Below are 13,445 nucleotides of genomic sequence, written 5' to 3' on the forward strand. Positions count from 1 at the left end.
AGAAACTTTGGAAAGGTAGGGGCTTGGGAATGGGAGGGACTTGGGAATGGTAGGGACTTGGGAATGGTAGGGACTTGGGAATAGGAGGGGCTTGGGAATGGGAGGGACTTGGGAATAGGAGGGACTTGGGAATGGTAGGGACTTGGGAATGGTAGGGACTTGGGAATGGGAGGGACTTGGGAATAGGAGGGGCTTGGGAAAGGTAGGGACTTGGGAAAGGTAGGGACTTGGGAATGGGAGGGACTTGGGAATAGGAGGGACTTTGGAATGGTATGAACTTGGGAATGTTAGGGACTTGAGAATGTTAGGGACTTGAGAATGTTAGGGACTTGGGAATGTTAGGGACTTGGGAATGTTAGGGACTTGAGAATGTTAGGGACTTGAGAATGTTAGGGATTTGGGAATGGTAGGAATTTGGGAATGGTAGGGACGGGAAGGGTAGGGACTTTGGAATGGTATGAACTTGGGAATGTTAGGGACTTGAGAATGTTAGGGACTTGAGAATGTTAGGGACTTGGGAATGGGAGGGACTTGGGAATAGGAGGGACTTGGAAATGATAGAAACTTCGGAAAGGTAGGGACTTGGGAATGATAGAAACTTCGGAAAGGTAGGGATTTGGGAAAGGTAGGGACTTGGGAATGGTAGGGACTTGGGAATGCTAGGGACTTGGGAATGCTAGGGACTTGGGAATGGTAGAAACTTTGGAAAGGTAGGGGCTTGGGAATGGGAGGGACTTGGGAATGGTAGGGACTTGGGAATGGTAGGGACTTGGGAATGCTAGGGACTTGGGAATGGTAGAAACTTTGGAAAGGTAGGGGCTTGGGAATGGGAGGGACTTTGGAATGGTAGGGACTTGGGAATAGGAGGGACTTGGGAATGGTAGGGACTTGGGAATGGTAGGGACTTGGGAATGGTAGGGACTTGGTAAAGGTAGGGGCTTGGGAATGGGAGGGACTTGGGAATAGGAGGGACTTGGGAATGGTAGGGACTTGGGAATGGTAGGGACTTGGGAATGGGAGGGACTTGGGAATAGGAGGGGCTTGGGAATGGGAGGGATTTGGGAATGGTAGGAATTTGGGAATGGGAGGGACTTGGGAATGGGAGGGACTTGGGAATAGGAGGGACTTGGGAATGATAGAAACTTCGGAAAGGTAGGGACTTGGGAATGATAGAAACTTCGGAAAGGTAGGGATTTGGGAAAGGTAAGGACTTGGGAATGGTAGGGACTTGGGAATGCTAGGGACTTGGGAATGCTAGGGACTTGGGAATGGTAGAAACTTTGGAAAGGTAGGGGCTTGGGAATGGGAGGGACTTGGGAATGGTAGGGGCTTGGGAATGATAGAAACTTCTGAAAGGTAGGGACTTGGGAATGGTAGGGACATGGGAATGATAGTTACATGGGAATGGTAGGGACTTGGGAATGGTTGGGACATGGGAATGATAGGGACATGGGAATGGTGGGGACTTAGGAATGGTGGGGACTTGGTAATGATAGAAACTTCTGAAAGGTAGGGACTTGGTAATGATAGGGACATGGGAATGCTAGGGACTTGGGCATGGTAGGGACTTGGGAATGATAGAAACTTTGGAAAGGTAGGGGCTTGGGAATAGGAGGGACTTGGGAATGATAGAAACTTCGGAAAGGTAGGGACTTGGGAATGATAGAAACTTCGGAAAGGTAGGGATTTGGGAAAGGTAGGGACTTGGGAATGGTAGGGACTTGGGAATGCTAGGGACTTGGGAATGCTAGGGACTTGGGAATGGTAGAAACTTTGGAAAGGTAGGGGCTTGGGAATGGGAGGGACTTGGGAATGGTAGGGACTTGGGAATGGTAGGGACTTGGGAATAGGAGGGGCTTGGGAATGGTAGGGACTTGGGAATAGGAGGGACTTGGGAATGGTAGGGACTTGGGAATGGTAGGGACTTGGGAATGGGAGGGACTTGGTAATAGGAGGGGCTTGGGAAAGGTAGGGACTTGGGAATGCTAGGGACTTGGGAATGGTAGAAACTTTGGAAAGGTAGGGGCTTGGGAATGGGAGGGACTTGGGAATGGTAGGGACTTGGGAATGGTAGGGACTTGGGAATGCTAGGGACTTGGGAATGGTAGAAACTTTGGAAAGGTAGGGGCTTGGGAATGGGAGGGACTTGGGAATGGTAGGGACTTGGGAATAGGAGGGACTTGGGAATGGTATGAACTTGGGAATGTTAGGGACTTGAGAATGTTAGGGACTTGAGAATGTTAGGGACTTGGGAATGTTAGGGACTTGGGAATGTTAGGGACTTGAGAATGTTAGGGACTTGAGAATGTTAGGGATTTGGGAATGGTAGGAATTTGGGAATGGTAGGGACGGGAAGGGTAGGGACTTTGGAATGGTATGAACTTGGGAATGTTAGGGACTTGAGAATGTTAGGGACTTGAGAATGTTAGGGACTTGGGAATGGGAGGGACTTGGATATAGGAGGGACTTGGAAATGATAGAAACTTCGGAAAGGTAGGGACTTGGGAATGATAGAAACTTCGGAAAGGTAGGGATTTGGGAAAGGTAGGGACTTGGGAATGGTAGGGACTTGGGAATGCTAGGGACTTGGGAATGCTAGGGACTTGGGAATGGTAGAAACTTTGGAAAGGTAGGGGCTTGGGAATGGGAGGGACTTGGGAATGGTAGGGACTTGGGAATGGTAGGGACTTGGGAATGCTAGGGACTTGGGAATGGTAGAAACTTTGGAAAGGTAGGGGCTTGGGAATGGGAGGGACTTGGGAATGGTAGGGACTTGGGAATAGGAGGGACTTGGGAATGGTAGGGACTTGGGAATGGTAGGGACTTGGGAATGGTAGGGACTTGGTAAAGGTAGGGGCTTGGGAATGGGAGGGACTTGGGAATAGGAGGGACTTGGGAATGGTAGGGACTTGGGAATGGTAGGGACTTGGGAATGGGAGGGACTTGGGAATAGGAGGGGCTTGGGAATGGGAGGGATTTGGGAATGGTAGGAATTTGGGAATGGGAGGGACTTGGGAATGGGAGGGACTTGGGAATAGGAGGGACTTGGGAATGATAGAAACTTCGGAAAGGTAGGGACTTGGGAATGAAAGAAACTTCGGAAAGGTAGGGATTTGGGAAAGGTAGGGACTTGGGAATGGTAGGGACTTGGGAATGCTAGGGACTTGGGAATGCTAGGGACTTGGGAATGGTAGAAACTTTGGAAAGGTAGGGGCTTGGGAATGGGAGGGACTTGGGAATGGTAGGGACTTGGGAATGGTAGGGACTTGGGAAAGGTAGGGGCTTGGGAATGGGAGGGACTTGGGAATGGTAGGGACTTGGGAATGGTAGGGACTTGGGAATGGTAGGGACTTGGGAATAGGAGGGACTTGGGAATGGTAGGGACTTGGGAATGGTAGGGACTTGGGAAAGGTAGGGGCTTGGGAATGGGAGGGACTTGGGAACAGGAGGGACTTGGGAATGGTAGGGACTTGGGAATGGTAGGGACTTGGGAATGGGAGGGACTTGGGAATAGGAGGGGCTTGGGTATGGGAGGGACTTGGGAAAGGTAGGGACTTGGGAATGGGAGGGACTTGGGAATAGGAGGGACTTGGGAATGGTAGGGACTTGGGAATGGTAGGGAATTTGGAATGGTATGAACTTGGGAATGTTAGGGACTTGAGAATGTTAGGGACTTGAGAATGTTAGGGACTTGGGAATGTTAGGGATTTGGGAATGGTAGGAATTTGGGAATGGTAGGGACTTGGGAATGGTAGGGACTTTGGAATGGTTTGAACTTGGGAATGTTAGGGACTTGAGAATGTTAGGGACTTGAGAATGTTAGGAACTTGGGAATGTTAGGGACTTGAGAATGGTAGAGACTTGAGAATGTTAGGGACTTGAGAATGTTAGGGATTTGGGAATGGTAGGAATTTGGGAATGGTGGGGACTTGGGAATATTAGGGACTTGAGAATGTTAGGGATTTGGGAATGGTAGGAATTTGGGAATGGTAGGAATTTGGGAATGGTAGGGACTTGGGAATGGTAGGGACTTGGGAATGGTAGAAACTTTGGAAAGGTAGGGGCTTGGGAATGGGAGGGACTTGGGAATGGTAGGGACTTGGGAATAGGAGGGACTTGGGAATGGTAGGGACTTGGGAATGGTAGGGACTTGGGAATGGTAGGGACTTGGTAAAGGTAGGGGCTTGGGAATGGGAGGGACTTGGGAATAGGAGGGACTTGGGAATGGTAGGGACTTGGGAATGGTAGGGACTTGGGAATGGGAGGGGCTTGGGAATGGGAGGGATTTGGGAATGGTAGGAATTTGGGAATGGGAGGGACTTGGGAATGGGAGGGACTTGGGAATAGGAGCGACTTGGGAATGATAGAAACTTCGGAAAGGTAGGGACTTGGGAATGATAGAAACTTCGGAAAGGTAGGGATTTGGGAAAGGTAGGGACTTGGGAATGGTAGGGACTTGGGAATGCTAGGGACTTGGGAATGCTAGGGACTTGGGAATGGTAGAAACTTTGGAAAGGTAGGGGCTTGGGAATGGGAGGGACTTGGGAATGGTAGGGACTTGGGAATGGTAGGGACTTGGGAAAGGTAGGGGCTTGGGAATGGTAGGGACTTGGGAATGGTAGGGACTTGGGAAAGGTAGGGGCTTGGGAATGGGAGGGACTTGGGAATGGTAGGGACTTGGGAATGGTAGGGACTTGGGAATGGGAGGGACTTGGGAATAGGAGGGACTTGGGAATGGTAGGGACTTGGGAATGGTAGGGACTTTGGAATGGTTTGAACTTGGGAATGTTAGGGACTTGAGAATGTTAGGGACTTGAGAATGTTAGGGACTTGGGAATGTTAGGGACTTGAGAATGGTAGAGACTTGAGAATGTTAGGGACTTGAGAATGTTAGGGATTTGGGAATGGTAGGAATTTGGGAATGGTGGGGACTTGGGAATATTGGGGACTTGAGAATGTTAGGGATTTGGGAATGGTAGGAATTTGGGAATGGTAGGAATTTGGGAATGGTAGGGACTTGGGAATGGTAGGGACTTGGGAATGGTAGAAACTTTGGAAAGGTAGGGGCTTGGGAATGGGAGGGACTTGGGAATGGTAGGGACTTGGGAATAGGAGGGACTTGGGAATGGTAGGGACTTGGGAATGGTAGGGATTTGGGAATGGTAGGGACTTGGTAAAGGTAGGGGCTTGGGAATGGGAGGGACTTGGGAATAGGAGTGACTTGGGAATGGTAGGGACTTGGGAATGGTAGGGACTTGGGAATGGGAGGGGCTTGGGAATGGGAGGGATTTGGGAATGGTAGGAATTTGGGAATGGGAGGGACTTGGGAATGGGAGGGACTTGGGAATAGGAGCGACTTGGGAATGATAGAAACTTCGGAAAGGTAGGGACTTGGGAATGATAGAAACTTCGGAAAGGTAGGGATTTGGGAAAGGTAGGGACTTGGGAATGGTAGGGACTTGGGAATGCTAGGGACTTGGGAATGCTAGGGACTTGGGAATGGTAGAAACTTTGGAAAGGTAGGGGCTTGGGAATGGGAGGGACTTGGGAATGGTAGGGACTTGGGAATGGTAGGGACTTGGGAAAGGTAGGGGCTTGGGAATGGGAGGGACTTGGGAATGGTAGGGACATGGGAATGGGAGGGACTTGGGAATGGGAGGGACTTGGGAATAGGAGCGACTTGGGAATGATAGAAACTTCGGAAAGGTAGGGACTTGGGAATGATAGAAACTTCGGAAAGGTAGGGATTTGGGAAAGGTAGGGACTTGGGAATGGTAGGGACTTGGGAATGCTAGGGACTTGGGAATGCTAGGGACTTGGGAATGGTAGAAACTTTGGAAAGGTAGGGGCTTGGGAATGGGAGGGACTTGGGAATGGTAGGGACTTGGGAATGGTAGGGACTTGGGAAAGGTAGGGACTTGGGAATGATAGAAACTTCGGAAAGGTAGGGATTTGGGAAAGGTAGGGACTTGGGAATGGTAGGGACTTGGGAATGCTAGGGACTTGGGAATGCTAGGGACTTGGGAATGGTAGAAACTTTGGAAAGGTAGGGGCTTGGGAATGGGAGGGACTTGGGAATGGTAGGGACTTGGGAATGGTAGGGACTTGGGAAAGGTAGGGGCTTGGGAATGGGAGGGACTTGGGAATGGTAGGGACATGGGAATGGGAGGGACTTGGGAATGGGAGGGACTTGGGAATAGGAGCGACTTGGGAATGATAGAAACTTCGGAAAGGTAGGGACTTGGGAATGATAGAAACTTCGGAAAGGTAGGGATTTGGGAAAGGTAGGGACTTGGGAATGGTAGGGACTTGGGAATGCTAGGGACTTGGGAATGCTAGGGACTTGGGAATGGTAGAAACTTTGGAAAGGTAGGGGCTTGGGAATGGGAGGGACTTGGGAATGGTAGGGACTTGGGAATGGTAGGGACTTGGGAAAGGTAGGGGCTTGGGAATGGGAGGGACTTGGGAATGGTAGGGACTTGGGAATGGTAGGGACTTGGGAATGGGAGGGACTTGGGAATAGGAGGGACTTGGGAATGGTAGGGACTTGGGAATGGTAGGGACTTTGGAATGGTTTGACCTTGGGAATGTTAGGGACTTGAGAATGTTAGGGACTTGAGAATGTTAGGGACTTGGGAATGTTAGGGACTTGAGAATGGTAGAGACTTGAGAATGTTAGGGACTTGAGAATGTTAGGGATTTGGGAATGGTAGGAATTTGGGAATGGTGGGGACTTGGGAATATTAGGGACTTGAGAATGTTAGGGATTTGGGAATGGTAGGAATTTGGGAATGGTAGGGACTTGGGAATGGTAGGGACTTGGGAATGGTAGAAACTTTGGAAAGGTAGGGGCTTGGGAATGGGAGGGACTTGGGAATGGTAGGGACTTGGGAATAGGAGGGACTTGGGAATGGTAGGGACTTGGGAATGGTAGGGACTTGGGAATGGTAGGGACTTGGGAATGGGAGGGGCTTGGGAATGGGAGGGATTTGGGAATGGTAGGAATTTGGGAATGGGAGGGACTTGGGAATGGGAGGGACTTGGGAATAGGAGTGACTTGGGAATGATAGAAACTTCGGAAAGGTAGGGACTTGGGAATGATAGAAACTTCGGAAAGGTAGGGATTTGGGAAAGGTAGGGACTTGGGAATGGTAGGGACTTGGGAATGCTAGGGACTTGGGAATGCTAGGGACTTGGGAATGGTAGAAACTTTGGAAAGGTAGGGGCTTGGGAATGGGAGGGACTTGGGAATGGTAGGGACTTGGGAATGGTAGGGACTTGGGAAAGGTAGGGGCTTGGGAATGGGAGGGACTTGGGAATGGTAGGGACTTGGGAATGGGAGGGACTTGGGAATAGGAGGGACTTGGGAATGGTAGGGACTTGGGAATGGTAGGGACTTGGGAAAGGTAGGGGCTTGGGAATGGGAGGGACTTGGGAATAGGAGGGACTTGGGAATGGTAGGGACTTGGGAATGGTAGGGACTTGGGAATGGGAGGGACTTGGGAATAGGAGGGGCTTGGGAATGGGAGGGACTTGGGAAAGGTAGGGACTTGGGAATGGGAGGGACTTGGGAATAGGAGGGACTTGGGAATGGTAGGGACTTGGGAATGGTAGGGACTTTGGAATGGTATGAACTTGGGAATGTTAGGGACTTGAGAATGTTAGGGACTTGAGAATGTTAGGGACTTGGGAATGTTAGGGACTTGAGAATGTTAGGGACTTGAGAATGTTAGGGACTTGGGAATGTTAGGGATTTGGGAATGTTAGGAATTTGGGAATGGTAGGGACTTGGGAATGGTAGGGACTTTGGAATGGTTTGAACTTGGGAATGTTAGGGACTTGAGAATGTTAGGGACTTGAGAATGTTAGGGACTTGGGAATGTTAGGGACTTGAGAATGGTAGAGACTTGAGAATGTTAGGGACTTGAGAATGTTAGGGATTTGGGAATGGTATGAATTTGGGAATGGTGGGGACTTGGGAATATTAGGGACTTGAGAATGTTAGGGATTTGGGAATGGTAGGAATTTGGGAATGGTAGGAATTTGGGAATGGTAGGGACTTGGGAATGGTAGGGACTTGGGAATGGAAGGGACTTGGCTGTGGGAAGAGTCTAGCTTTTGTGATACTGACTCACCACATAGACACCTAGTTATTCCTGTACTGTGTACATAGGTTTAAGACTCTTCTATCTCTTCCCTGTTCAGGTGAATGGCAGGGACTACTCCAAGGCCAGCCATGACGAGATGGTGGAGGTCATCAGAAGAGACCCCATCGTGGTGCAGGTTGTCCGTCGCCATGGCAACCCCACCCACTCACACCAAACATTACAGGAAGTTCACGTGGTGGACGTGTGCACGCAGACGGACATCACTTTTGAACACATCATGGCCCTGGCTAAGCTGAGGCCTGCTACTCCACCTGTACCTGACATCTGCCCCTTTCTGCTTTCAGACAGGTGAGGGGCATCTAATCCTAACCATAACCTTATCCCTTACCCTAACCCTAGCCTTAAAACTTACCCTAACCCTAGCCTTAAAACTTACCCTAACCCTAGCCTTAAAACTTACCGTAACCCTAGCCTCAACCCTAACCCTCAACACTAACCCGAGCCTTCAAACTCACCGTAACCCTAACCCTCAACTCTAACCTCCATCCTAACCCTTCCTACTGTCAGGTGAGGTGTGCCTCGTTGCCATAGAGATAACCTCACTCGGGGTTAATATACAGGGAGCTAGGATTTGAGAACCATTGTTGTAGACTTCTGTCTGAGTAATGCATGTCCTGTATGTGACTCAGAGGTTTGGCCTGAATTTTCTGACGGAACTTTCTAATAGATAAACCCTTTATTGAGAAAGAACGTGGGTTGCCCTTGAATATGAATGAATAACATGTGGCTAATGTAATAATATGTGCCATTAGTAGACACTTTTATCCAAGGTGACTTACTGTGGTGAATGTCTACGTTTGTATGAGTGGCCCCTTGGATGGTTCTCCTCAAGCTGGAGATGCTTTATTATGGGTTACATCAACCTGATGTGGTTGATCAGAGCCTCTACTGTATCATGGAGGACAGCAGCATTACTGCCCCCCCCCCCCCCTCCCCAGTACAGCTGATCACATCCCTTTAATGTCATTAGGATGCTCTCCAACTGGCATGTAATCAAGAGTTTACAAGGTGATTAAAAACAAATGGAGTGACTGTTGTACAGCACTACGTTCATTCTCAGTCTATTTATAGGTCTTTACTGGGCCAGAAATGAAATACATTATGTCCTATAAACTACAAATCATCCGTTCCCTGGTCTGTGATACGGCTGAGAAGGGGGAGGCAGAATGGATGCTGTTGTGATTCTAAACAACAGTGATGTTACTGGGGGCTGGTTATACCAGGGCTGACATGTCTCTGTATAGGTGCCAGGTAACCATCTGTTAATCAACCAATTACAGAGGAGACAAAGCTGTCTTTTCACAGCTTCTGTCACTTACATGTTTTTTTTTGTCTTGTTAAAATGCGTCCATGTTTAAAATGAAACAATGTGTGTATAGATCCCTGTCATTAGTTGCTTTCCTGGAGGTTGTGAAAGGGATTTTATGTTTGTGGCCAATATGCACAACACAGGGATAAAGGTGTTGAAACCAGCTTGTAAACTCACACATCTGTCTTTCTCCTCTTCCCCCTCGCTCTTCCTCTCATTCGGTCTCTCCTCAGCTGTCACTCCATCCACACCATGGAGCATGAATTCTACGAGTGTCCAGAGTACCTCTCCAACACCCCAGCTGAAGTGGACAGGCCAGAGGAGTTTGAGTATGAGGTAAATCAATATGGAGCCACACAAGTTCTTGCGATGACAATTCTCCCACAGCGGTTATATTGACAAGTCATCTGTCTCTTGGTCAAATACAGTGTCCCCTACTTATTCACTGCAAAGATAATTACAACCACATCTCCACCGTAGCTCATTATGTCATCGGAATGATAAAGATTAAAATACCGGTATGAATCTTATTACCTCAATTTGGTATGTTTTCTTTATAAACAATGACACTTTTCAGATACAGTTGGAGTGTTGAAAAATTGCCTGTCTGGGAGGCTGGGTGGAGATTGTAATTAGTGTCAGAGAGGCAGTGACCGTGGGAGACGTGAGGTGATGGGTGACGTGGTAGTGTGTGTGTTTGTGCAGTGGTGCTGCTCGTATAATGGGTGCCCGTGGTTCGCTGCACAGGATTCTGGGTCATTAGTGTTCCTCTGCTGTCAGCTGTGGTTTAACGGCCATTTCTGACTAAATGGATGGATGTCTCTCTGTGTGAGAGAGGGATGAGAGACAGCGTGAAGTTCGAGCACACACTCACAGACACAAGTGCACACACAGTCACACACACACGCACACACACACACACAGTCTGGCCAGCCCAACTGAGGCAGGGTCAGTGGCAGGTCGTGACCTGATTACTGTTGTTATGGCTACTCCTTCTCCTCACACAGCTGGCCCTCAGTTACTCTTTGTTCAGTCAAGTGTATCTAACTGTACCCTGAATGCCCTTGCTCCTCAGTAGCCCTGGCAGCTCAGGGACATTAGCTGTGAAGGATGTGTTTAGCCTGGCTTCACACTACTGCAGTGTAACTTAAGGACAGCTACAGGGCAGCTGTGGGAGGTTTTTCTTCCCAGTGGCCCGCGATAAAAACAACACACAGATACAGATGATCTTCTAATCAAGACTAGCGTGGTCTCTCTAACCTCAGTACATCCACAGATTATTACTATAGGTCCCGTGCTGACGAGTATAAGGTTGTGTCCTGTACTGTACGTCAGTGGGATTGTTCTCTCTAGTAATGCCCTCTGACAGTAGTGAGCTAGTATTCTCTGATCTCTCAGTACATGGTAGTTAATCAACAGTGATGGTGCGTTCGTGTCAACCACTTTTCTCGACCGTTCTGACCCGTTCTAAACTGTGTGGAAGTGTGGAGTCTGCTCGCCAGTAACAGCTGAGACCTAGTCAAAAGTGCCCTCCCTCCTCTGTTTGTTGTGGCTAGATGTCAAAGGAATTAATATTTTAAAAATATATTTCCCAACTGCCAGCCAGAATCCTTTGGAAATTAGGCTATCCCTTTAATTAGGCTATCCCTTTAATGAGGGTATCCCTTTAATTAGGCTATCCCTTTAATGAGGGTATCCCTTTAATGAGGGTATCCCTTTAATTAGGCTATCCCTTTACTGAGGGTATCCCTTTAATGAGGGTATCCCTTTAATTAGTGTATCCCTTTAATGAGGGTATCCCTTTAATTAGGCTATCCCTTTACATTTAATGAGGGTATCCCTTTAATTAGGGTATCCCTGATATAGTCCCTTCTTTTGACCCCCTGCCATCCAGCTGTAACTCCACACGTAAAATAACTTTTGCAGAGCAAAATGTCAAACTGTAAAATTACATCTTTCTGTTTCTTCCCAACACAGCAGTGACCAAACAGACAGGGGTTGATACACCTGCAACATTAAGGGAACACGCTGTGTAGTAAATGCCATCAGTGCCATCAGACCATCAAAGACATCCCCAGTGGGACATCCGTCTGTGTTTTATTTGATATGAGGTTTTAGTGCTATTGATGTACAGACCACCCTCTGGGCAGTGGACATGTGTTACCATGGTGAGGAGAGATTAGGAACGACACAACAAGAATAAGCAAAGACCACAGGAGGTGGAATGTCATTTATCAGACAATAATTCAACATCAATTGCAGTCTTACCTGGTCTGGAATGATGCAGCTTTAGTACCAATGTCACAGCATGTCATGGTGATATTGGGTTACTTGTTGAATTTGTTTGAGTGATACAGTTGGTTTACATTTTTTTATTTTTTTTTATTTCACCTTTATTTAACCAGGTAGGCAAGTTAGAAACAAGTTCTCATTTACAATTGCGACCTGGCCAAGATAAGGCAAAGCAGTTCGACACATACAACAACACAGAGTTACACATGGAGTAAAACAAACATACAGTCAATAATACAGTATAAACAAGTCTATATACGATGTGAGCAAATGAGGTGAGATAAGGGAGGTAAAGGCAAAAAAAGCCATGGTGGCAAAGTAAATACAATATAGCAAGTAAAACACTGGAATGGTAGATTTGCAATGGAAGAATGTGCAAAGTAGAAATAAAAAGAATTTAAACACACACACAAACACACACACACACACACACACTCCTCAGAAGAGGAGGACGAGATCCGTTACACACACACACACACACACACACACACACACACACACACACACACACACACACACACACACACACACACACACACACACACACACACACACACACACACACACACACACACACACACACACACACACATATTTTTCACCCTTTGCAGAGACTTACTGGAGAACTGTGTGTTAATCCCTATGAGCTGTTGATCAACATGTTGGTCTCGCTAAAGTTGAGGCACCAAAGTATGTGTCAGTTAAAGGGGGATTTCCCCCTGGGTGAACCTGGGCTTGTTTTCATCATGTCTGGGGCATTTCTAGGACAGTGATATGAGTAGGGTTAACCCACATAACTGCCCAGGAGGAAGGCAGGTCACACTCTGAATGACACACCCTATGACAGCTTCCGGTGTATCGATGGTGGGGGGGGCGGGGGCGGGGAAATCTGAAAATGAATGTAATCCTACTTTGTGGTGTTTCATGAAGGCTCTATGTTAAACTGATCACACTATAAGGCTCTACTCTATATTAAATTGATCACACTATAAGGCTCTATGTTAAACGGATCACACTATAAGGCTCTATGTTAAACTGATCACACTATAAGGCTCTATGTTACACTGATCACACTATAAGGCTCTATGTTAAACTGATCACACTATAAGGCTCTATGTTACACTGATCACACTATAAGGCTCTATGTTAAACTGATCACACTATAAGGCTCTATGTTAAACTGATCACACTATAAGGCTCTATTTAAACTGATCACACTATAAGGCTCTATGTTAAACTGATCACACTATAAGGCTCTATGTTACACTGATCACACTATAAGGCTCTATGTTAAACTGATCACACTATAAGGCTCTATGTTAAACTGATCACACTATAAGGCTCTATGTTAAACTGATCACACTATAAGGCTCTATGTTAAACTGATAACACTATAAGGCTCTATGTTAAACTGATCACACTATAAGGCTCTATGTTAAACTGATCACACTATAAGGCTCTATGTTAAACTGATCACACTATAAGGCTCTATGTTAAACTGATCACACTATAAGGCTCTATGTTAAACTGATCACACTATAAGGCTCTATGTTACACTGATCACACTATAAGGCTCTATGTTAAACGGATCACACTATAGGGCTCTATGTTAAACTGATCACACTATAAGGCTCTATGTTAAACTGATCACACTATAAGGCTCTATGTTAAACTGA

The 13,445-nt window shown here is 47.3% G+C and overlaps 1 protein-coding gene across 1 annotated transcript in view; it reads left to right on the top strand.

Annotated features, from left to right (window-relative positions):
• Window positions 1–13,445, top strand: part of LOC135529146 (PDZ domain-containing RING finger protein 4-like) — an 83,133-nt gene that overhangs the window by 51,624 nt on the left and 18,064 nt on the right. Inside the window, exons 2-3 of the mRNA XM_064958022.1 lie at window positions 8,206–8,456; window positions 9,711–9,813. Coding sequence (XP_064814094.1) covers window positions 8,206–8,456; window positions 9,711–9,813 — 354 coding nt within the window. The remainder of the gene's footprint in view (window positions 1–8,205; window positions 8,457–9,710; window positions 9,814–13,445) is intronic.

The sequence above is a fragment of the Oncorhynchus masou genome, unplaced genomic scaffold, assembly GCF_036934945.1.
Source record: "Oncorhynchus masou masou isolate Uvic2021 unplaced genomic scaffold, UVic_Omas_1.1 unplaced_scaffold_1105, whole genome shotgun sequence".
In the NCBI taxonomy this organism is placed as follows: Eukaryota; Metazoa; Chordata; class Actinopteri; order Salmoniformes; family Salmonidae; genus Oncorhynchus; species Oncorhynchus masou.